Raw genomic sequence first — 24936 nt, 5'->3', positions numbered from 1 at the left:
TCTGAGCTCTTCTATATAGAAAAGGCTCCGTTTTCAGTAGAAGCAGTCTCTTTCTCATTGAACACTTGTAATCTCGATACAGGGCAACTTAATCTTCCGCAGCCTCAATTTAAACCCTGCTGCTCCAGCCCGTTTCAGTAACCCCCGAAGACGACAGCAAATCGGCGTTGAAACTGCTCGACTCCCTTTCCCTAACAGGTTGGCTATAGCGTCGCTGTCGCCTGTTTTGTGTTTTACCTAGCCATATGCATTTCTATAGAAATCATCTACCAATAAACGCTGCTCTGAATGAATACGAATGAAATAAAATTAGATGAATTGTTTTCTGGATTTACACTCTAGGCAAACACATTTAGCCTAACTGTACATTTAGAAATGAAGTAGTAGCTTGCGATGTGATTTGCCAGCTTCTTCCCTGCTTGTTATTCCACAGTGGCAGGTACGGCTCTATGATGCAACATTTTGGAAAACCTAAGCGGGCCACTGCCGAGACTCCAGCAACAAGCTCACGATACCTCACTGTCCATTGCAGGGATGGGATGACGTGAGCTTTCACGGGTCCCCTCAGATACCGACGCCAAACATGGACGCCTTAGCGGCAGATGGCATTATACTCAACAACTATTACGCCCAGCCATCCTGCACTCCTTCCAGGGCAGCCTTGATGACCGGGCTTTATCCTATACGGACAGGTGACGTTTCTGTAGAGAAAGGCCACACTACGGAATGCACCGAAAAACTTTTACAAGCAAGCACCCAACTCGGTGTAATTGGCATCCACTGCTAAGCAACACAGAGTTTTGCAGAGCAGAGATGTATAAACGTACACGTATGCCATATTAACGTACGTGCAATGCGTAGGCACAGGGGTCGAAGCCTGTCCAGGTGGGGGGCATAACTGCCATTACGTGTGCGAAGAAGCGTCCAGTAATCTGGTATACATCAACGCTAGTACGCTTCCACTATGCTTAAAGCCTGATATAGAAAACTTTAAAATACGGTGCAGCGGTTCACGTACGCTGAACGACAGCATTTTGTGCGACGGTGCGCTCAAAAACAGACGAAAAGATAAATGGTGCAAAGTGGCGCCACCTGGTTTTCGAAACGCAAACCCTTTTGTTCAACATGCTAGGCGCTTCTCGTTAGGCCTAGGAGTAGTTGGATCGTCAATGGAAATAAAAAATAGAGCAAAGTTATGTAGGAAACAGCAGCGCATATATGCACGCGAACGACAGTACAGAATGGAACACAACCACAAAGGCTGACTAACAACTGTTTAGTGGCACCAAGTGTGCTTTTTGTGCACCATGACAGCGACCGGAAACGGAAGAAGACAAAAATTCTTATCATTTTGTTGCCCCATTTGGTAGCCCGCAATCCTATGCGTGCTCTGCAGCGCACCAGAATATCACTTCTTTTTGCTCAGGCACACTTAATACAGCTGTTCTAGTTTGCTGGAGATGTTTGAGATCAGCGTGAATGTGCTTTTCATCATATAAGCAAAAAATAGTGTTGCTAGTGCACACCTGACCCGGTCTGTGACTGTGTGGTAGAGAACCGTTCCAGCGATCGCTAAGACTGTTTTCGCTCATTGTTTTTTTTGTCTCTATCATGGGAGACGAAACGCACAGTTCGTGGCAGTATAAAACTGAGTTGGTAGTCAGCACTTGAGAGTGCGTACAGCCAAGCAATTTGGTCAGATGTTTAGGGGAATCCCCCAAGGTGGAGTAGATTTGTAATAAGGGAGTAATTACTCATTGGCATCCACCAATGAGTAATCTACTCCACCTTGGGGGATTCCCCTAAACATTTGACCAACACAGTTCCCACTTCGAATTATTGATCAATTCGCTCTCGCCCTAGCATAAGCTTGCCGTCCTGGTTAGCTCAATTGGTAGAGCGACTGCTCCGGTGAAGCGGTGGTCCTGGGTTCGAACCCCGGACCAGGACGAATTTTGCTTTAACTGCGAAGTTTCTGAGAAAGCTGTATAGCTTTCCTTTGTAGCCGTATGGCTGCGCTCGTGTGGATGCCAATGAGTAATTACTCCCTTATCAGCCAAGCAATTTATGAGCGTGAACATGGGAGCGCGTGGCAGATAGCCTCGAGCCCTACTTGTAGCGATACGCGGCAGATCCTTTTAGCAACGTGGCGGAAAGGGCTATGTCGCCTTGCCTGCTACCAGCAAGCCGAAGGACAAACCTCCCTTTCTACTTCGTTTATGAAGGGGGCCGCCGCGTATCGCCACGAGTAGGGTTCGAGGCTATCTGCCACGCGCTGCTGTGTTCACGCTCATAAATTTCATGACTGTACCTTTCAGTATGCTTCGCCCGTTTTCATATGCGCACAGCTGTTGCCAAGTGCGTTCAACCAGCTATCGTTTCTTGTGTAGGCGAGAAGAGAGGAAGTGAAAGCCTGCAATGCTTTATTTACAGTCATGGTACCAAAAAACGCGGGTAGTAAAAAAGACGTATTCACACCAAAGCAAGCAGTTGGCTTTAAAGCACATTTTCATGATGGCAACCCTATCAATTGGCTACAAACTAAACACGCGAAATAACGTAAGCAAAGCAAGCGCACACCATAGCTCGATACAGAATATCATTTAGAGGATGCACGCTGGGAGGCATTCTATTCTCTCGCGTACGCTTTTCCTTCGCGTGTTTCTGCGCACGCTATGCTAGAGCTGTCTAATGGTGAGCTCATACTGTAAATAATCACGAACAAATAGAATTAGAGAACGAACAAAGAAAAAAATGCAAACACGAGTATAACACCAAAACGAATTATAGAAACAACCTTCTTACTGCTCCGCATTAATGGTGGACCGTCGAGCCATTGCTGAATTCCCATAGCACGGAAGTTTGTATTAAAGACACTTAGTGTGACATCAATTGTTCAGTGAGTAGACAAGGGAAGGGAAATGAGGGGCATGTTATGACATACATACGAAGGGAGCCAGCAGTCACTGAACCAAGGAGCGACAAGGGAACGGTTCTGCCTTTTTTTTCCCCACCAATTTGAAGTCCACTAATTAAAAAGTGGTTCAGCAGGCACGAAAAATGAGTCACACATGTGTAGACAGTTGGAATTCAGAGGACGCAAATACGAAACACCATAAGAGTTACCTATCTACTAGGAGACCTTTCTGAATATGTTTTACGAAGCAGGAAAATTGATACGCCAGTTAATATTGGAGTATTTCCCTTATATGCTGGCAATGCAGCTTTGGGAGCGAACTACTCGGAAACGGTAGTCATTGGAATGTACAGATGAATAGGTTAGCTCCGTCGTGGTGTGTCGAACAGCACTATTATGATGTAAGGTAACGTACTGACTGTTCTGTGATCAGCTGCACTGAAATAATTATGGACATAGTTGAAGTGCGCAGCTTACGCTTCCAGCCCATTGAAACACTTAGACTATTCGTACTTCTCTGACGTACACAGCTTGACTCGAAATTAGACTAAGCTTTTGACATAATATCCCCATTGTCGCATCATAAATTAGTCTGCTTTATTAACTCCTCATCCCGTAGCAAATTCTTTCTAGAGACGTAAGGAGAGCATTAGTTAGAAACATTGGAGAACAATTCCTTCATGAAAGCATGAAGCCTACTGTCACCTGGTGCCAGCTTTCAGCTGATATCTAAGACTCTGGACACTCCTTTTTACACGAAAAACCAGTTTAAACAATTATCTCTTCATCTTTTCAAGAAAAAAAAAATCACGGGAGATCAATGTGGTTTATGTGAAGGGCAATGGGTTGGCAAGTCGGCTCCGATTTCGTGAGCGCATTTACTAGTGGCGCTCTCTTTGGGCAGTCACGCAAAAAAGCGCTTGCGCCAAGAAGATGTGGCGCCCCCTGTGCGCAGCTGCGCCAACTTATGCCATAGCCCGCAAGGCTAGAAGTTTAACACGCGGGGAAGAAAATTTTACTCCATGTGTTGTAGTTTCTTTTTAATAGTTTGGATTACTGTGGAATGCGTTGAAATGAGATCTCAAATTGGATCAAGCGTTTGATCAAGCCATCGAGCGTAAGCTTCAATCCGGACACGCGTTCTAACTAAGACCGGCAGGTGCAAGTTGCCGAGCGTTCTTGCGCTTGCACTGTATCGCACATGGATGAAAGTTAAAGAAGACGACGGCTTTCAAAGCAAAGCCTCGAGAGGCTGCCGGTGTTACGCCCGAAGAGAAAGGTTGCGGCAGTGATCAAGAAAATTTGGCTTGTGCTATATCGTAACGACTATACCGTGCAAACAGTAGAATCTGGCAAAGCCTAAGAAAACCTCACTTCAATAAAATCTCCGAGGAAAGCGCCGCGCTGATTCCAAATAAGCATAAACTTTGACACCACGTGCCTAACATACAAATGAGTCAAGGCAAGACCCCGCTTTCCCGTACGTACAAAAAGGTTATCTCATTTAGACCCCGCCTTTGAGGACGTTCCAAACAAAAGCTTCGAAGAAACGAAGAAGCTTTTGAATGTTAGGTCGAGAGCATAAAAGAACCGCCAGCAAATATCACGCTTTTGAAACTCAAAATATATTGCATGTGCTTACTCGCGCGAAACAGGTACCTTCCCAACTATTTGTACGTACGCGTTCACACGATTTTTCCCGTTCCAAAAAGCCATCGTTATCTCCATACTTGCCGAGGGGAACATCGTGGTGTTGGCAAGGGACATTTGAACATTTTACAGATGCATGAGTCCTAGGCAATGATGACCAGTTCCCATGTCGGAGGTGCGCACATTGGTCCATAGTAGCACACTACTGTAGTACATCACAAAACCTGTGAACAACCGACATCGCATGTTGTATGCTGTTATGGTCACTACAAAAAAATGAACACATCATCCGCTAAGCAAAGCCTTCAATTTCACGACCTTGTAGTTTAACATCGCAAAAATTGGCGTTATTTATTATACTCCGGCAAAGTTACAACGTGGGCTTATATAAACATTTTTAGAGGACTCATATAGTGAGTGCTTGGAACAGGCATATCTTTTTAGAAGTGATATGCCTTAATATATATCTGTAATCATTTCTGCACGTCTGTTAACAATGGTGCGCGCAAATGCGGTGGCATTTTCTGTTTCTGTGTGCGGTGCCTTGAAAACTACCAATACCTTATGTGCTTTAGGCATAGGGTTTTTTTTTGTTGCATAGCGGTTTTCGCACCCTAAAGAATAAAGTACATCTATTTAGGGACGCCAACGTATATTTTTATGCATGTATTAAAGTGCTTGCTGCTTTTCACTGAGTAGAGTTTCTATCGGTTTCTCCATATACATTTTAGGCTTGCATGGAATGGCTGTTGATGTAGCCGATCCGTGGGGTCTTTCCACGGACATCCGGATTCTACCCGAGTACCTTAAAGAGCTAGGATACGAAACTCACCTTGTTGGAAAGGTGTGCCTCCTTCATTTAATGCCTATATTTGCAACGCCTTCGAGAACCGTAGCAGGTTCTTGAAGCTGTATGAGAAAACTGTTGTATTAAGAAAATGTTTATCTTTTAACGAGTGATATTTTTGTGCAGGGAACTTTTGTTCACTGGGCTTAGGAAGTGTATGACGAAACAACATTAAGAGTGAAACATTGATGCATATGGGGCTTACATGTCAGCTGCTCAGATGCCCCTGAACATGAGGAAAAACATGTGCAGACATGGAGAGAATTTTGCGGGATGCTGGTTCGCGGGAAACAAATTATTTCCGTGGGGTCAGACAAAACCAGGTCAGTGAAAAGTAATGAATCACGAGGGAACTTACATGTTCCATTCACCGGAAAAATATCAGTTGACTGAATAGCGCGGCAAATGTTAAATAATAAAAAAAAAAGATACGCATCCCGCAAACTTATGTCAATGACTGTACATGTACTCTTCACGCCAGAACAACGCAAACTAAATTATAAATATTCGTTGTGTGGAGAGGTTCTAAAGAGAGAATCTATGAATAAATATTAAGGCGGAAGCCTTTAATGCCTCATCGTTGTAAGCAGAAGTTGTCGACAGAAAATGTCACGCTTTTCAATTCGTCGAATTGGTCGTGACGTCACAGTGCGCGAATTTCAAACGGGGTCAATTGTACTTTGGCTACTAACCATGCAACCAATTAAAGGGATTGTATAGTGATTCTTCAAGTTAGTGGGACTTACTTAACCAATCAACGTAATTAACCTTTCTAGTCAGACCAGATAAATAAATAAAACCGAGTAGGAAATTGGCCGAGCTCGGGAATCGAACCCCGGTCTCCGGAGTGCGAGACGAGCACGCTACCGCTCCGCCATGCTAGCTTTTTTTTTTTTTCTTTATTGCCTGGCTTTGACACAAAAAACTGGACAACACAAACAATCAACAAAAGACAATAACTATGTACACACGACTTGTGGTCAGCCAGCATAAATCTGGCTTCGTCCAATTAAAACTCACGCAACGTACAGAGCGGCTCTATACTTGAGAGCCACTCCGGAGGCACCGCAGCGGCTTTCTGAATGGCCAGAAACATCTCCATACTTTCGCGAAAGTAAATTCTGGCAGGTCTTGCGTCACTGTCACAATGCCAGCCTGCCATTCTGGAGCGCCATATACAGTGGAGGCCTGTCAGCATTATTAAATCGAAAGGCACCCCATCCTCATTTTCAACACATAAGAACCGGATGCCATACGGGTCTAGTGGAAATTCTTTCTTTAATGTTCGCTGCAATACATCCCAAAAATAAACCCCTTCCCAACAGTGTAAAAATACATGGTCTATTGTTTCCGGCTTTCTGCAAATTAAACAGTGAGATCCCCAGGGTAAAAACAATTCCTTTCCCTCTAAAAATTTTTTAACGGGTAAGGTTTTTACCGGGAAGTCGTAGCCAGTGTAAGGTTTCTTTCCGCGCGATTTTCCAATGACTTTCTGTCCAGTGTGAAACGAAAGAAACTGTACCGTGCTTTGTGCGATGTAGTTTTCCCCGAGCCCTTGTACAGGGCCTTGTACAGTGGAGGCCCAGGCAAGGATGTTTTAAAGAGAGTTTAAAAAATGCAGGTGCCGCCTGGAACAAAAACCTTCTTTTTTAAGTTGCACACCGGGCTCCGCCATGCTAGCTCGATGGCTTGGAATGAACAAAGGCGCGTCTAGTGAATACAGTGTCCGTTCACTCCCATCTTCCTCCCTTCCCGTTAAGGTGAGGTTTAGGTGACCACCGAGATATGAGCGGCAGATGCATTTGCTTTCCTCAAAAACCAATTTAACGACGAGCAAGGCGTAGAACCTTTCCTCAAAAAGCGTTGCATTCAAAGGGCAACGCATTGCGCCTAACGGGTGGTGGCGTTCCGTGGACCGCCTGGCAGCGCTACAACAAGCTGTCGCGTTCTACTTCTAAAGGCAAAACTAAAGCGTCTTTAATTTGCAGTTAATTAATGCGCCAACAGAATGTGAAGTGAACAATCGCGTAGCAGAATGCAGCACTCAGGCTTTCGCCTTTCACCACTTTAGCCGCTAAACTTCCTCGTAATTTTTTTGACTGTTCTTGTTTTCAGAAGGTTGTCCATGGACGGCTCACGTTACTAATATATTATAAGGCCGGTGATCGCTCTGCTTTTTATGGCGTAATGTAAAGAGCATATGCAAAACGAAGAAAGAGGCCGGATATCATACTCATCTCAGGACTATTCGCTTGCCTTGTGTGCAATCACGTTCACCGTGTTCATGCTGATGCACTCCAGAAAAGCTAGTCTCCTGTTGCAAGGTTCGCCTTGGGAAGGCTCGATCGCTGAGTTCCACTGAAAGAACTTGGTTGGGTTCGCTTTCTGGTGGTAGGAAAAGTGTACGGCTGAAATTTTTATTTTATTTACCGGAACCAAATAGAAACCTTTCCGTGTTTCTCTCTTCATTCGCTGTATTGTGTGTCTTTCGAAAATATCACAGCCGCAAAATTTGACCTTATGCCCGCAGGACTAATCGTTTAAAAAATCCGTTATTTGTTTAGGTAGTTAAAGATCTGAATAGTTTACCAGCGAAATTGTTGCTCCGCAACACTGTGCATGGTTTCACAAAGTCATTTGCCCCGCTCAATATTGCGCTTGTAGTTGTGGCTACTTTCTGAATAAATGATATAGAATGATACTGGGCCTAGGGTGAAATCTGGAACTTCAAATATGCGATATTATGTGAGGGTGCGTATGATACAGCAAAAAATGAGTTCATTCGTATGCTTATTTTAGCACTCTAGAACATTAAAAACACAGCAATTGGCAACAATGGATCATCGTACGCGCCGTCCTTTGTTACTCCGCTCTCTAAACACAACAACATACGAAATGGTCATTTTGATGTCTGGTAACGCTGGTCCTTAAGGGTAACGGAGTGGATTCCAAGAGAAGGCAAGCGTATCAGGGGGCGGCAGAAAGTTAGGTGGGCGGATGAGATTAAGAAGTTTGCTGGGATACGGTGGCCGCAACTGGCAAAGGACAGGGTTAATTGGAGAGACATGGGAGAGGCCTTTGCCCTGCAGTGGGCGTAGTCAGGCTGATGATGATGATGATGATGAACATTAAACAAGCCAGAAGGATCAAAATCCTAGAGCTTATGTTTTCTTGTCACTAGCTTCTTGATTAGCTAAGAAGAAAAGTTTTAACAAGGGAGTACTTTTTTGTCGTGGAAGAATTCTGTACAGCAGTCCTGAAAGTGTATAACCATAGAAGCCATCTTGGAGCCGCCCGCATTGTAATACGAATGTGTAAGTCTTTAGCAAAACGTGTGACCGCCAAGTGGGACCGTAAGCGGAATTGATATGAAAAAAACAATGAATAGTATATTTTCACTCTCCAAATATAAACCTGCTGCCTGGTTCCTTCACTTGTACACCAAGAGCTACGACACACTCCTAACGATTGCACTTTAATGTCCTCCTGTAGGCGTTCGTCAGCGCATTGACTAGTGGCGTCCTCTTTGGTTCTTTGTGAAGTCACTCAAACTTGCTTGCTTCTCCACGGCTAACTGAATGCTTGTAAATCTCTTTATTCACTTTATGCGAACGCGTACAGTGGGGCCTTGGCTACTGCACGAAGCGGCACACACCGACATTTCGCGGTTTCGACAGTTTTTACGGCTACTACAACTCGGAAGAGGACTACTACACCCACAGCATCACATACGTACGTAAGCATAGATATGTATTCAATACGGTGCCCATTTAAAGGCAGACCTCTTAGCTTCATATCTTATGTAATGTCACCACGCCAACGCTCTTCAGGGTATTAGTTATGGAAAGTATTTAAAAGGACACTGAGGCCGATGTGAAGTTTTACTGCATCAATATGTTGCAGCGTTCTAAATACAAAGAAACTGCATTCACTTATAATCTAGCCTAGGGGACCTCTATAGCCGGCACTAAGGGTATGCTTAATGTGTGATGTTCATGTACAGTGTAGTATTATTCACGTCATTATTATTCACCATACTCCAAGTAATATGTTCGCTTTCTATTAGTATCCTTAAAGACGCTATCTTGTACTGCATGCCAATTCCAGGAAAATAGCACCGGCCTCGACTTCTGGTTCAATATGGAGCCTTTGTGGTCACAGAATGGAACATATTCTACCACCCTGTACACAGAGAGAGCCAAGGACATCATACGAAACCGGCAGAAGTCGAAGGTAACACGAGGGAGAAGGTTTGGTTGCGAGGCTACTTATACTTGAAAGTAATTAAGCTGTCTGAAAGATCGCTCGCCTGGTGCCTTCACACGGATTTCAGTTGGACGAGACTGTACAGTGGTGCATCGTAGAACAATTTCGTTGTACTTTCGCAGCCGCTATTTCTTCTGATGAGCCACCAAGCCCCTCACGGTGCAGGCGACCCAGATCCGTTCCAGGCGCCAAAAGAAAATGTTGATAAATTTCCTTATATAGAAGAGCGGAACAGAACAGTCTATGCAGGTGAGTAAAAAACATGACTGAGAAACATTTTGTTTTCGGAGCAGGAAAATTCTGCTGATATTAGCGAAGATTTTAGGACCACGTTTAGAGCTCGCGATTGAAATGTGAGAAGTTTGATGCAGCTCTTTAGGAATTACTTCCGAACAAGGAAATAAAAGAATTGAATTGAATGCCTTTGTAGCGGCTGTGGGTGGAGAGTATAGCGTGTAAGGCACTGCGAGGCGCTGGCTTTAGGTGAAAGAACATGCGTAACGTAATCTTGGTGGTTAACTGGGCCTTCATCGCAGGTGGCCCGAGAATGAGCGCCCTCTACAATTTTGCAACCAAACACCCTCGTTCGCAGAAGGCAATCACGCATTCTTCTTCAAAACGTGAGGGGAGAGAGGTCTCTTTATCTGTATGAGAGGGAAATTGTTGAAAGGACACAATAGAGCCGGGGCGCGACCGCGAGGAGCGGGTCGAGACAGGTATTTGTCAAGGAAATGCATCATTGTAACCTTCGCGCAACTTTCCTCTACATTCTATCTCGAAAGCTGGTGATGTACGGAGGGGCTTCAGGTTCACGCAGATTTGGGGGGCAGCCCCGCACACCTTTTCAAAGAAGGATACAGTGGAGGGCTGCTGACTCATCTCCCCTCGTGCTAACCCCTTCAGGCAGCATGGCAGGAAGCGAAAACGTGTCTGTGAAAGAGGGTTTTTGGATGGAAAACATCATCCTGCAAGTCAGCTTTCCTGCAATATTGCAAGTTTTCAATTGTTTGGTTCTTATTTTCGGTTCCTCGAAAACTCTACATATTCTGTTAGTTCAATGTACTTGGGGGAACCACGGAAAGTGAAATAAGGTTTGCAAGAAATAATTATACACTAACATCCACCCAAGCGCTGCCTCGGAAGAGCATCGGTCACGGCTTCAATCCCAAAACCAGGAAGATTTTTTTCCTTCGTAGCAGTATGGTTACGCTCGGTCAGATGCTAGTAACTTCTCCTTTATTTGAAATATGTGTAGTGTACTGAATGGTGGGGTAAATAATAGTTTTATGCACAGAATGGCGGGGTGGATAATAGTTTTATGTACTGAATGGCGGGGTAGATAATAGTTTTATAGTATTTTGCCAGAATGATGAAAACAGGTCCTTTTAGGTAACATGAGAAAATCTTGAATATCTGCACATTCAAAATTATAACAATGAGAATTTTTGCTAATACTTTAAGTAACAGTGACATTTATCCTCACATTCAAGAATCGTAGGGTCAAGAAACGGATGCCAATGGTTGCGCTTGCGGAGACTGCCATTGCCGTCTTGTTAAGACTCGAAGTTGTGCCATCCCGAAGAACTTGGAATTTTTTAACCCAATTAAACTAATGTAGCCGCCAATATCGGTTATAGCCCCACACTCAAAACTGTATTCTGTTACGTTTCTGTGCCATCACAGTTACGCCCTGATATCTTGACTGCCTCTCATGACGCACCCTCGGCCGGTGACCTGGGAGTAAACCGTACACTCGCGCGACACAACATAATGAGCGATCACTACGTGGGAGAATACAGAGAGGAGATTACTAAAAAGAAGCGGGAAGAAACGCAGCTGTCAGAAAGCATTCGACCATTTGAAGACATCTAGTTTAGTAAAGCACGTTGCGAGGCTAGTTGGCGATGAATTTTCTTTTCTTCAAATTTAAACAACGCTATCTTTTCAGATGAACTCACAGATAGACATGACAGGACGGTCGCTGCCCTGTCATGTCTATCTGTGTATTCGTCTGAAAAGAAAACGCTGTTTAAATCTGAAGAAAAGACATCTCGTCCTTTTAATTCATGAGCTCCTTTGTTTCTTTACAAAACTGTTAGTGTCAGGCAGCGCTTCGCTTCATTAACGCCCCCATTTTTCTTTACTTTGGCTTGAGGCCACTGCGCGCCTCCCGTCTACGCGGAGATTTCTCAGTAAAGCCACGAGCTCCGCACTCGCGAGTCCCCTGGAAACATCCACAAAAGTGCGGAAGTGTATTGTCCGCGTAGCAGCATCGCCACGAGGCTGTGCCGATCCTTCTAGGGCTGTGGTTACTGTACATTAAAATTTCATTGGTCAGCGAAGTCTAGGGCGGACCTTGAAACATGATCGCCCTAACTTCTTTATTTGCTTGCACACAAATATGCAAGCAGCAGCACTGGATAGCGGTCTGGGGAAGGACTCCGTGCTTGGAACGTGCTTCTACAAGTCCCTCGGCTTTAACCGGAGGCCTCCGGTCGATAAGTAAGGTCAGGTAGAGAGCATGCTCTGTGTGAGAATTTCCCGTTAAGTTACAGTGCGATTGTGACGTTCCCTCTGTAACTCAGTTTGCCCTTGTACATACATGTAAGTATAATCCACCCTTTGACCTGCATCTGCCCATCTTGCTTAATGATCGCCGAATCATCGATGATTGGAACGGTCTGAGCCCTTCCGACGAACTCAACGGACCATCTAGTGATTACTGTTCGATAACTTGCTTTCAATGCCCCGGCCAGCTGTAGATGAAAATCTAATTAAAGGTGACCGATCACTACGCAATTATGTCGTGTTTATACTTTCTGTAAGCGGCGGACCGTGTCAAAGGCCGGCGAATCACTATAGTGGCCCCCTGACCACAGGCTCTTGTACGCGGGATTGAATCTAAAGCGTCCAAAATTGTAAGACAGCGCCGCCTTAGCTGGCGTCTAGAGTGGCGAGCACCTTTTCATGTTTTCTTTTTGTCACATGAAGGCATGGTGGATGGATTGGACCAATCTGTCGGCAGCGTGTTCCAGGCGCTCAGCGACGCTGACATGTTGGACAACACAGTGATCGTGTTTAGCAGCGACAATGGAGGTACGCCCTGGGGTCTTCACACCAGCCGTAGCTTCAACTGGCCGCTCCGCGGAGCCAAGGGTACGCTCTGGGAAGGTGGCACAAGAGTCCCTGCTTTCATCTGGAGTCCGCTGCTCAGACGAAAGAGGAGTGTGTCCCATGAGCTGATGCACATCACGGACTGGCTGCCCACATTATACTCGGTCGCAGGTTGGTACGCCTCAGGGAGCTATGCATCTTTACGTATAAAGTCGATAGCTTTCTAGGTCGGGACAAATAACTAAATTATAGATAATCTGTACGAGTTTCTACGGCTGGGAGCCACCTGGCAACGGTACAGCTGGTACCATCATAGGAATCAGGGCACGATCTGGGAGCTTCTGGCTGCTAATCGCATTTGCAGTTGGGTAAAAGAAAAAGCACATATCCCGATTTCAAGAGGCGTTGAGCTACCTGGCTTTGGCTTCACTATTGACGGTTTGTCAGTGAGAACGTTTCATGAGCACAGTTATCGGTGCGCAATCCTCACTTCTAATTTTACCCCAAAAAATACGTTGATTGTACCGATTCGAAAGCTACAGAAATGCTCGAATTTTTGTATCGCAATTTCCAATCGGTTCCCCATTATCTGAAAGAAAAAATTTACTTCTGAAATTTTCGCCCTCGTTTGTAAGGCCAATGCACTACTGCGTTGGATCGTGACAGTACGTTATTACGTGACTGCTAATTTTGTTTTAAGTAAATATAATCGGCACCTCTAATGTCAAAAGGAAAAACGTTGAAAGAATAGAGATGTTGTGGGAGACCGATTTCCAGGGCTTTATACCCGTATAGGCTATAGTTTTCTTGCAGCACTCCAGTTGCTTGTTTTATGTGCTTAACAAAATTAACTAGTGAGCAAAAGTCGCTACAATCAGCCACGCATGGCCGAGGGCAGGAAAACGTTTCCTACAGCTCATTTTTTCAGTGTGGTATTACAATTTGGTCTATTTTATTAAAATGGCTATACTGGGGGAATCAAAAACCAATCATTTCTTTTGTATCAAATGCCCTATTCCGGTTATTTATGCGGTTATCGGAAAGTAAGCAACGACTAATAGCGGGTTTCAGCTTACTGTGAACATGATAATTTTCTGGTGACTCGTCAGTGAACTAAAACTTATCAATGATAAGGAAAGGAGGGTAGCTCTGAATCTTGTTGGTTTTTTGTTGCGAAAGCAACACTACGCGAGTCGCCGAGCCATTTCGCGGAGCTGACGAAAGGCCGTACTGCGCATGCGCGAGGAGCAGTGAGGTCACACGGCGCACAGCTAGCGCGCCGCCGCCGTCGCTGCCTGGGTGACTCAGAGGTGCCGCCCCCGCGCTCGCCAGTTGAGCATGCGCAGTAGCGGCGCATAGCTAGCGTGCCAGGGCCGCCGTCGCTGCCGCGCGCTCTCCATCGCCTCTCTTTTTCTCCTCTTTGCTTTCGCAATCCTCCAGGTTTAATCGAAGCTAAACCAGTGCCAATTTTTAATGTCAGTTTAAAGCTTGCGCAGCGGACATCGTACCGATGAATACACGGAACGTAAGGCACTGATCAAGTGATCTTTGAGTATAAGTCCCCACCTGCCATTTGAACACAGCCATCATTAACTAATGTGAAACTGTGTAAATTTTCAGTTTGCCCTGTCACGATGTGTTAAATTCCATCTTAGCCACCCATTCCTTTGTTACCCTGCGCTTTCAGGTGGCAACGCAGCGAAGCTGGCCAGACTGGACGGACACAATATGTGGCACCATTTGTCCAATGGACTCCGCTCTCCTCGCATCGAGATGCTTTATAACTTGGACGACACGTTTATGAACGCCGCGGCGTTGCGCTTCTCCCGATTTAAACTGGTGCTAGACGGGACTGGATTTTTCAATGGGCGGTACCACACACCTGGTGGATCTCGCCCGTATAGAGATCTAGACAAGCTGCTCGTCCGGTCAGTGGCCGCCAATGTCCTGAAGAACATATACAAGAAGAACCGGCTAGTATTTCCAAGACGCTGGAGGGAAAGAGCCACGCTCACTTGTGGCTGGTGGAGGAGGAGCAATTTTCGCCCAACCGACTCTGTCTACCTGTTCGACATCGTCAACGATCCCTGCGAGCTGGATAATTTAGCCAGAATACTCCCGCAGGTCGGTATTCAGAGGACCGTTGGTTTGAGTGCCGAGAACAAAATGCATCTAATTTTTCTCTGCGATCAACCTTAATAGCCAATGACTGCAGTGGAACTAATTTCTGTTGTTTACTTGAGATGCGACATGGTACAATTCACTATTGCAGGATTCGTATAGTTTCTTTGGGCAATGAATAATAGCGTTGCCGACGCAAGTGTACATCAAGCTGTTACTAACGTGCAAAGAATAATTTAATAAGCACCCAGTTAAAGAGGTTAGTTTCATTGGTCTAAGCCTTTTAAGCCTACCGCTATATTGACAAAAACGTCTCGTTAAATGTTGGTCCTACTACCACGTTCAGTATAACCTACAACGCCCAGTATTCAGTTGCAGCTCTCTTCACGAAGCACTGTAGGCTCGGCAGTGCTTGAAATTAACATCATCAAGAATGTTGCTCAGGCTGTCTGCTGCATTTTTTTTCAGTGTCGAAACAGGGAAATTGCAAAGGAGCAGGAATACAGCAGGAGTAGCTAGCCTCCCGCTGTTGTACCGTCACTATGATGTTTCGCTTTCCTGACATGGGAAGTGATCGCTGCAGTGGTTCAGTAGCGAGGGCTCTTGACTGCAGAGTCCGGGCGCACGGGATCGGTCCCGGCCGCGCTGACCGCTTTTCGATGGAGGTGAAAGGGAATGCACCCGTCTACTGAAAGATGTCAGTGCATATTAAGAACCCCGCAGAGTCGAAATTAATCCGGAGATTTCCCCATTGGTATCCCTCAGAGACCACATCGGTTAGACGCGCTAAACAGCTTGTATCGTACCATACCATACACCATACCATACCATACCATACCATACCATACCATACCATACCATACCATACCATACCATACCGTACCGTACCATACCATACCATACCATACCATACCATACCATACCATACCATACCATACCATACCATACCATACCATACCATACCATGACTCACATCGGAAGTGCTTGAAAGACACCTACAAAGCTCTCAATATGAAAAGCTGCAGGGCTCCAATCCAAACTACTGCAAATGACTGCAGTGCCAATGTGAGTTGGTCCTTTGTATCCCAGCGTGTTCGTTTGCTTAAAATTTCCACCGCTTGAGTCTTGTCACTTCAGTGTCGCTATTCAATTAGTAGCCACGTTTTGAAGGCCAACGCTTCTTTGACTAGGGATGGGTGACATTTCTTTCATGTCAAAACTGTGGCGGTGATTTATTCTGAACACGACAGCGAATGCAGAATTCCTTAGCGACCATTTTTGCCATTACGCTAAAGAGTGTCTTACATTTTTGTGTCTTTGTAGGCCTATTATTCTGCCAAAATTAATCCCAGAGACGGTCATTCAACAGTCACTGGTACTCATGATTTATCTTTCCGACCGGCTAGGAACAAACTACCGCGCAATATTCGCGACTGCTACAGTCACCTCGGAATCCTTCACACTCGTGATTAAGCTTTCCGACGGATCAAAAACAAATTACTGCGCAGTATCGGTGAAAGCCATTTCTGCTAGCTTGAAAGCATCGCATGTCGACAATGCTGACGAGAAAACAATGCCCTACTGGTAGCCGACCTTAGATCATAGTTCTTTATAGGCTTTATGGAAGTGGCTGTCGATAAATGTGCGCTATGCCTGGGATATTAAAGAATCCCCTTCAGGAATATCCTTTAGCAAGAATTTTTTGATGTGCTATGGGCCAGCTGTTCAATTGGTAGTCAAAATTTTAATTCCAGCGCTTTCGCGCCTTGCCTTCTGCACTGGTCACCTTTTGTACGCTGAAAGGTCGGAGGTCCTCCGCTGACCGACCATCAACGCATGCGGGTCCGAGGGGCGGAGCTCTGTAAACCACCTGTGCGACGCGGCTGACTGGACGTGACTATGGCAGTGCGTCACGTCTGAAATAATATAACCAATAACCACCTCTTAACCGACATACGCAGGAGCGGGAGACTGATGAGGGCGCGGGCATGTAAAAGTCACCGGAAAGGGCTCGCCAACTTTCGTGCGCGACTGTGTGGTTTCTGCTGTTTGTAGAAGTGCATTATTTGGCTCAGTTGTTCGTGACTACCGAGCGTAGTGATTGAGCCAGTTTATGCGCGATTAACGGCACTACTGCTTGTACCCCAATATTCAGGGCTGTGCGTGCTTCTGCGTCGGCATCCTCGTTTCCGCGAACCCTTGCAGTGCCTTGTACATGGGTGCAGCTCAGCGATGTTCTGTGCCAAATACTGGTCGGGGCTTTCGTCGTAAAAAGCGATCCAGAATATGGAGCGCAGAGTTGCTTAGAAGGTAACACCACACTGAGGTGACTCTTCACAGATGTGACGAATCGCTCCCCGCGGTTCCGCAAGCTGAGCAGCTGTTGATGTCATTTTGTGACCTAGAAGAGATCAGCAAAGCACCTGCGCAGCGGGTTCTACAACAGCTGCTGTTTATGCATTTGGCGACACCGATCTTCAGGGGCAAATGTTGAAATATTTCCTGTATTCTGACAATATATACGCCAAAGTGATGCTGCCTTAGTGCAGGGACTCGTACCGTTAATTTTTTGTTTTAAATCCAGAGATAGATAAGTTTACCAAACGTTTAACCATTACCAACGGTTGTTTGGTGTGATGACATGGGAGAGCGAATGTGATGGCGCATAGGATTGATGGCATCGAAGAGCACTTGAAAACTGCTGTTTGGCAGATTGTTCAGAAGCGTCGACACTAAGTGTTGGCGGCTTCGGGTCAACAGACATCAAAACACACTAATTCGTAAGATAGAATGATACCGAGCAGGCACGGAACTCTTCCCTTGTGCTTTCGGTAAAGGTACACCACGTCAGCGCAAGGCAAATCCTCAGTCCTCCTCTTCAACACTTTGCAACATACGCAAACAAGAAATGCATGTCCAACATCTTCGGGCAAATTTTTTTTAAATTCAAAAATTTAAGATACTCGTATGGAAATATTGAAGGTAATGGTATATTACTCTGATATGCAGCAAAATATTTCTCTTAAAGAGTTTCCGTCGATCATACAGAACATTTAAGACTGTCATGTAAAACCAAGGACGAATGCCTTGGGCGACAGCAAAAAGGTTAATTGGAAAAAATTGCAAGACTGTCATCGGGTGATCTGCAAATATATTGGCTGTTGTAGTGAAATCTTACATTATATGAAAGACATTCCATTCAGAAAAGGTTTCCCGCTCAAAAATGCTTTTGTCCAAAATTGTTGGGTACGTCCATACTAGACAGTACTGGGAGGTAATAGGGAATGTAGCGTATGAAAATAACCTGGTAAAGCCGGAGTATAAGCGCTCGGATTAGCACTATTTGATGCATGCAACGTAATGAAGAACGTGGCCAAATTTATCTTTTCTACTCCTATTGATGTGTAAAACAAAATTCGTAAACGGCCATCCAGCAGTTTGTGTAGGTGTGCGCTGCCAAAGAGCTCGGCGGTTTATTTGTTCACCATAACCATCATTTGAGCGATGTCGACCAGGTCATCTGAATGTCACATGTAGGGTGGTGATTACCTATCCTACAAGCTTTGAAGCAAGGGGCAAGGATTTATTCAATCAATCCTACTTGAAGTTTCTCAACCCTCGTGGTCAGGAATTTGTGGATCGGGTGTACCAGATTCATAGTCTAGGAGAGTACACTGCGACAAGAACAAAAATATTAGACGCCTTAAAAAGACACTACAGTTACGCAGACTTTCAAATCATCATACACATGGCTGATAGGAATGATCCGCAGTTTCGACAAGACCCCTCTGCAATTGTAGCACTTTCTGTTGGACGCCGTTTCATCAAATACGAACAGGCTTTCTCAAACCCGACCATAATTCACGAGCAGCGCGAGAGGGCTGCTCCCCATACAAGTGGAAGTTTTAGTTTCTTCCCCAAAAAAGCTAATAGACGCGGATGTGACAAGTTTACGAACCCGCCGAATGTCACTCCACCAGAATGATGCGTACTCGCCAAAAAGCTGTTTTGGCAGCGCCAGCTACTGGGAAATTCTTTTTAACGGCTTACGCGTCTTTAATAGAAGACCACTGAACTTGCTCTCAGAGATCGCTTCTCTCATGTGCTGCTGAGAAGGCCCACACTTAAAGACGAGGAGGTATCCTTTCTTGGCAGCATGTTAGTGTGTTCCCATAATTGTAAAAGTTAACTATGCATTAGAATTGTAAGCAAGGGCTAGTTAAGGCTTTGAACTAGGGCTGTGGAGTCAATAAACATTGCCTATCAACAACGGGCTGTTCACTTATGGTGGTATAAATCTGCAACCATTTTTTTCTCTCTTCTTGCCTCGCCATTTCAACAGGTCGTGGCGTTCCTGAAAAGGCGCATCGATGCCTACCGAGCCGTAGCATTACCATTGCAGTGGGCACCGAAAGACCCTGCAGGCTTTCCAGGAAAACTCAATGGCACCTGGGCACCGTGGATGGAGTCACCACGAAAGATACCTTACCTATATAGTGAACGATTTCACGATCTATTGAATGACCCAGAATAGTGCAGAGGCTTCGCAGCTCATTGCATGCTGTCTGGGAAAAAGCGCCGATTCCGCCCTCGCACGTACCTGCAGTTTCCAGAGGAGGCTGAGTCGCTGTCTCCAGCTCTCCCTTACTGCGTTCCTGTTTTTTTTTCTTTTTTACAAGAAATAGTGAACGTGAAGAGTATACTGAATAAACAAACTCAGCACGCAGTGTTTTGTTGGTACCGTGCTTGTTTTTTTAGAAACTAGCATTCTTACCGGCAGCATGTTCTCCCAGCCTGCCTCAGGTTTGCCCGACTGCCTTCGTTAAGACGTCAAATGAGTATAGACCAACGGCGATCCGTGACGTAAGCAAGTTGCGGTGGCGCTGGTGTCTCCGGCTGGGATGACTGGGGTAAAACTGGCGTTGAAAAGTAGGCTGAGCAAACATGAGAAGCGGACCTGGCCCATTGCCTCTTCTATTTCCCGGCTGCTAAGCAGTCGGGTTCCTACCCCCCACATCTCTATCCATCACCACCTGGCTCGACTGGCTTGGCGCTGAACAGGAAGAAGAACAGCGACTTCTGGTAGCGCAGGCGGTCGACATGCTCGGCCTATATATTATGGCCGAATAAAGGTCTACTGCTACTACTACTACTACATGGAGGCAAAAGTTTCAAACCAGTTTTCTTATTTCACAGTGCACCTACGATGCCATCCCTTCGTGAAGGACAACCAAGTTCATCCTAGAACCGATTCTGAATGTATGAAGTGTCACTGAGAAGGTAATATATATTTAAAACACCCAGTAGTTTTGGGGGTAGGTCTGCCTTCACCACGGGCATTTATTGAAGAATTTTAAAAAGCTAGCTTCGCAATAACGAAACGTACTTGTCACACTCTTCTTCGAAGCCCTCGCAACTGTTAACGACCGGCCGCCACAATGCCCTGTAAAACAAGAAATATAGTTTGTTGAGTTTTGTTTACAGACGTTCATATGTGTCGCGCAATCGATTCGTTCCCCAGCGTCGGCGGACTCCCATGAGCACGTTTAGCGGTGTTTTAAAGATACATCGCCTTCGAAATAACGCTTCATACTTTCAGAATCTCTTATAGGATGAACATGGATGTTTTTTCAAGAAGGGACGACATTATAGATGCACGGTGAAATCAGAGAACTGCTTGGAAACTTTCGCTTCCAGGTATTTCTATGGGCGCTAATCCTACTTTTCAACTCCAGTCCGGCTGCCGTGAACTCCTCCTTTGTCTGTAAACACGGTGTTGGTTAATATGCACCTAATTTTTTATTGCAGGTTTTCTTCTCTATGATGGTACATGGTATTATTATACATAGGTCGCCACGTTATACCTCCTCCGGCCGCAAACTAATTCTCAACTGAGTTTTGTTCACGCGGTTTCTGGTTCATGCACGGAACGATGCCTGTTCCGTTCTGAAAAACTTCGATATATACATGCGGTGATAAGTCGTTTGTTGTCACTCTGGCTATTGAGGTATGCAACCTTAAGCATTGTAGTGAATTAAAACGAAGTACCAGAATTATATTAGATTTTTTCCATGCCTTAAACGAACAAAGGCCACCTTTCACGTGACAGCCCTCTTTCGGCTGCAGAAACTAAAACCAAAGCTGCGTGAGAGAAAAAAAAATCAGTTAAAAATCACTGATTGGCCGCAGTAGGAAACAACGGGGTGTCAGTGTATACTCACGTCTAACGCATCGTTAAAAAAAAGAAAACATCGAAGCCAAAATTTTGTTTCTGTACTAAGCAACGACGACAGAAGTCTACGAATAAGGCTGCGGCGCACTAAGGTCCGCGACTGAAGGATCGTCCTGTAGTCGGCGGGCCTGTCCTGGACTTCCTAAACGTAAAATGCCTGACCTCGGGCTGCCTACATTGAACAGTGCTTGATGCGATCGCAGCTTGCCCTGAGGCACCAAATTACAGGAATTTCGAGTATCGCGTCGAGGCAACAAGTGCCCGCTCATGCACTCTGCTTTCGACACTCCGTTGCTTGGCGAACGACCACAACTTTGAAAGTGCAGGATTCCTGTGCTACGGGGATCTCGAACTTTCTCACCGGCTTCCTGTGAACCCGCTAGTCACCTTAGGACACTGCAAAGACTACGCCAGGGTAAAGTTACCACCAATATCCAAGCGTGTCTCTAGATTCATTGGTATTATTGACAGACTATTGCTGGGAGTTAATATTTTGTTGCTTTTGGACATCGCGTAAAATGCAGGTGCACTTGTCTAGCAGAACCGAGTGTCACCCGAAAGTAATGGCGCACGGGACCTAACGGTCGAAAGGAGGTGGCAGAGGAAGAGAGAGGTAGAGAAAGAACTTAATTGCGAATAGAAATGGGAGAGGAATCGTGAAGGCAAACTCCGCTTCTAAAATTTATAATAAAAATGAATGCTGATTTAGCATTCATTATCATCATCAGCCTCATCGCAGCCAGTGCAGGACAAAGGCCTCTTCCATATCTCTTTAATTAACCCTGTGCTCTTTGTCATCTGCGGCCATCCTATCCCCGAAAACTCCTTAATCTCATCCACCCGCTAAACTTTCTGCCGACTCCTTCTGCGCTTGACTTCTCTTGGAATCCAGTCCGCTGTCCTTAAGGACCTTCGGTTTCCTAGCGTTCGCATTACATGTCCTGCCCAAGCTCTTTCTTCCTCTTGATCTAGACCAGGATGTCGTTAAACCGCGCTTGATCCGTGACACAATATTTATTTTTATTTATTTATGTTTGCCCAAGGGAACCATCAAGGTCAAGTTTCACACAAACCGGTAAGCCGGTTTGACCTCGTGAACGAGTGCTTTCGCATTGCAAAGCACGACAGGAAGCTGTGATTCCTTTCACTTAAACCTGTTACCTTGTAAAACTCTGCGAAGATATTACGGCAATGAAATCTCTCTTGCTGCAACCATGGGCCCTGTTATATCTCAAAAGATTGGCTTTGTCTCCGCTCAGTCATAACTTGGAGCAGAAGGGGCTTTTTCTAAAATGCCTCTGCTGAAATTCCAAGCCGAAGTGAACATGTGTTGCCCTGCTTACTTTGCGAGCATGGCTTTAGCCGAAGTTCAAATAAATAAAGAAGTATTAGCATATTAGGGTTTAACGTCCAAAAGCGACACAGGCTATGAGGCTCGCCGCAGTGAAGGGCTCCGGAAATTTCGACCACCTGGAGTTCTTTAACGTCCGCTGACATCGCACAGTACACGGGCCTCTAGAATTCTGCCTCCAAAGAAATTCGACCGCCGCGGCCGGGAAAATACACAAGTAGAAGTACACAAATACACAAGGACATGGCTGCTTTGTGAAGATGTAAAGAAAATGAAAGCCATTGAAACAAGCTTTAAAGTGTCATTATATACTTGCGCTTAGTATTGCTTACAGTATCGGCCTCGCTGAAGCTGTGCGCAGTGCAACAGGTCAGTATGGTGTGAGCGGGGCGGTTAAAACCCAATAAGCTGTTCGCATTGATGATTGATCGCTGACTGGCTAGCCCCTCGATATTGTTTGTTCCCGTATAGCGGGGCTTGTATCTCAAGCGAAAAGAAGGCCCGGAAGAACGCTGGCTTGAAGATCACCCACCTCGGGCTATTTTCCAAACGGTAAGCTGGGGCCCACGAGTCTTCCGACCAAAAACAGCTGAGCATCCAGCCTTTCATAGAAGAAGAAAAACATACTTGCAGTCCTCACAATGAATTCTCAACTCATTATGTTATACTTCTGTGTTCATTCGGCCAGGTGGTCTTTTGTACACAGGAAGCGGCGGGAGATTCAGCTCGCTAGATAGCAGATATAGCACGTGTAGTTACGTGTGAATAGTAAATATTAAGATAACGAACTGCCCAAAACCAATCCTACAAAATATGGCCACTCGAATCATATTTTACAATGGTTGTTGTCTTGATGTACATTTTTTTCTCTGTAGCGGGGCCGGATATGACCATTTTGGGTTTTTGGGTTTATGGGGCTTTAACGTTCCAAAGCTACTCAGGCTATGAGGGACGCCGCAGTGAAGGGCTCCGGAAATTTCGACCACCTGCGGTTCTTTAACGTGCACTGACATCGCACGGTACACGGTCCTCTAGAATTTCGCCTCCATCGAAATTCGACCGCCGCGGCCGGGATCGAACCAAGGCGAGTATTAGCGAGTAGTAGCGACGACTCGTTCTTCTTGCATTTATTTCTACGAGCAGACGAGCCGCATCTTCGAATCCAGCGCGCTACCCTTCCACCCACTGAGCCGGGACGTCGTTTGCCTCGCCTTCCGGCAGATGGCGCGCCCTGTCATGCCAGCTGCTTGGCTCGCGTCTGAGACAGCTTTACTCGTAGTTGACATCAGTTTTTTCTTAATTTCAGGCAATCCACGCCAGTACCGACGTTTAATTGCGTCTCAAATAACGTAGACCATAATATGCTGCCCCGTGAGCGAAGTTTTCTCTCTATTAGGCCAGTAGTTTGCTCACAGGAATGTTTTAAAATCGTCCACATAAAAAGGGAGTTCTCTGTATGTGGAGTACAAAATCCTCACTTTGGGTGTGTGCTAGAGGACCAGCCTTGTACACACATTTGACCGCGTTCTTTCGGTAGTAGTGCAGGGGACGTATTCTATAAGCTGTCCATTTCAAAATAGCCATTTCGCGTCCGTATGGTCCACTGTCATTGGTCACTTAGATGTACTCGCGGCTTTCAAGCGCCTGTGGAAAGCGACCCGGCCATTGGTAGTTGGCTACCGGACCTCACCATTGGCTGGCATTCACTGCGGTATCCGGTATGTAGCCACTGGTGAGTGAATATACTATTGAGGTTATTGCCTTCTAAACGTTGGCACAAGCTTCGAGAAACCTCTACACTGCAAAAAAATTCCGTGAATGTTACGTACAATCTCTTCATAACAGAACAAACGCTTGCTCTGTTGCATCTGAAATGGAGGGTCCATCCGTAACACATTCGTGAAGGTGGCTGGCCGTATTATGCATTTTCTGAAACGTATTACTCGCCGTAACTGTTGGCCCCCGGACTAGGCACCACATGACGTCCCATTTCCGATCTGTGTGGTTTACTCTTGTTCAACAATGTCCACAAACTAGCATGGCGAAAATGAGATTAACCCCATGTGCAAAGGTGAAGATCCGAGGGGGGGTGATAATCAAATTAGACCCAAGTGACGCATAATGTTGCTTCAACGTTGAGGGATTGCTACAAATTGTGAGCAACATTAAATAGCAAAGGACTTACTTTGCTATAACTTTAAAAGAAGAACGTTGACTTCATAAAAAAATATTTTCACGATGTTGCTAACCACAGGGTAACAATTAATAAATGCATTTAATAAATAATTTAGAAATGCAGCTTAATGAGGTCAAGAGATAAAAAAAAAATTAGACACAGACAATGGTTAGACAACTTCTCTAAATTGAAACTGAACACCAGCTGAAAATACATTACAAACATTACATACAAACATTACAAACAAGGTGAAAGCCGAATT

At 45.4% G+C, this 24936-nt stretch overlaps 1 protein-coding gene across 4 annotated transcripts in view; it reads left to right on the top strand.

The window, feature by feature from the left end:
- Window positions 1-19642, top strand: part of LOC149343674 (arylsulfatase B-like) — a 40874-nt gene extending 21232 nt beyond the window's left edge. For 2 of the 4 annotated variants that reach the window (XM_089545995.1, XM_089545994.1), the window contains 7 exons: window positions 5299-5411; window positions 9036-9146; window positions 9522-9647; window positions 9803-9929; window positions 12672-12965; window positions 14482-14918; window positions 19258-19642. In XM_089545995.1, the coding sequence (XP_089402121.1) occupies window positions 5310-5411; window positions 9036-9146; window positions 9522-9647; window positions 9803-9929; window positions 12672-12965; window positions 14482-14918; window positions 19258-19449 (1389 nt within the window). In that variant the 5' untranslated portion in view covers window positions 5299-5309 and the 3' untranslated portion in view covers window positions 19450-19642. Of the gene's footprint in view, window positions 1-532; window positions 693-5298; window positions 5412-9035; window positions 9147-9521; window positions 9648-9802; window positions 9930-12671; window positions 12966-14481; window positions 14919-19257 lie in introns of all 4 variants that reach the window. The other 2 variants (XM_089545993.1, XM_089545992.1) reach the window with 2 other exon arrangements.
- Window positions 19643-24936: the final 5294 nt, after the last annotated feature.

Source organism: Amblyomma mixtum, chromosome 5, assembly GCF_055824585.1.
Source record: "Amblyomma mixtum isolate Tamu chromosome 5, ASM5582458v1, whole genome shotgun sequence".
Classification (NCBI taxonomy): Eukaryota; Metazoa; Arthropoda; class Arachnida; order Ixodida; family Ixodidae; genus Amblyomma; species Amblyomma mixtum.
Note: the sequence above shows the minus strand (reverse complement) of the source record. Positions and strands in the feature narration are given on the sequence as shown.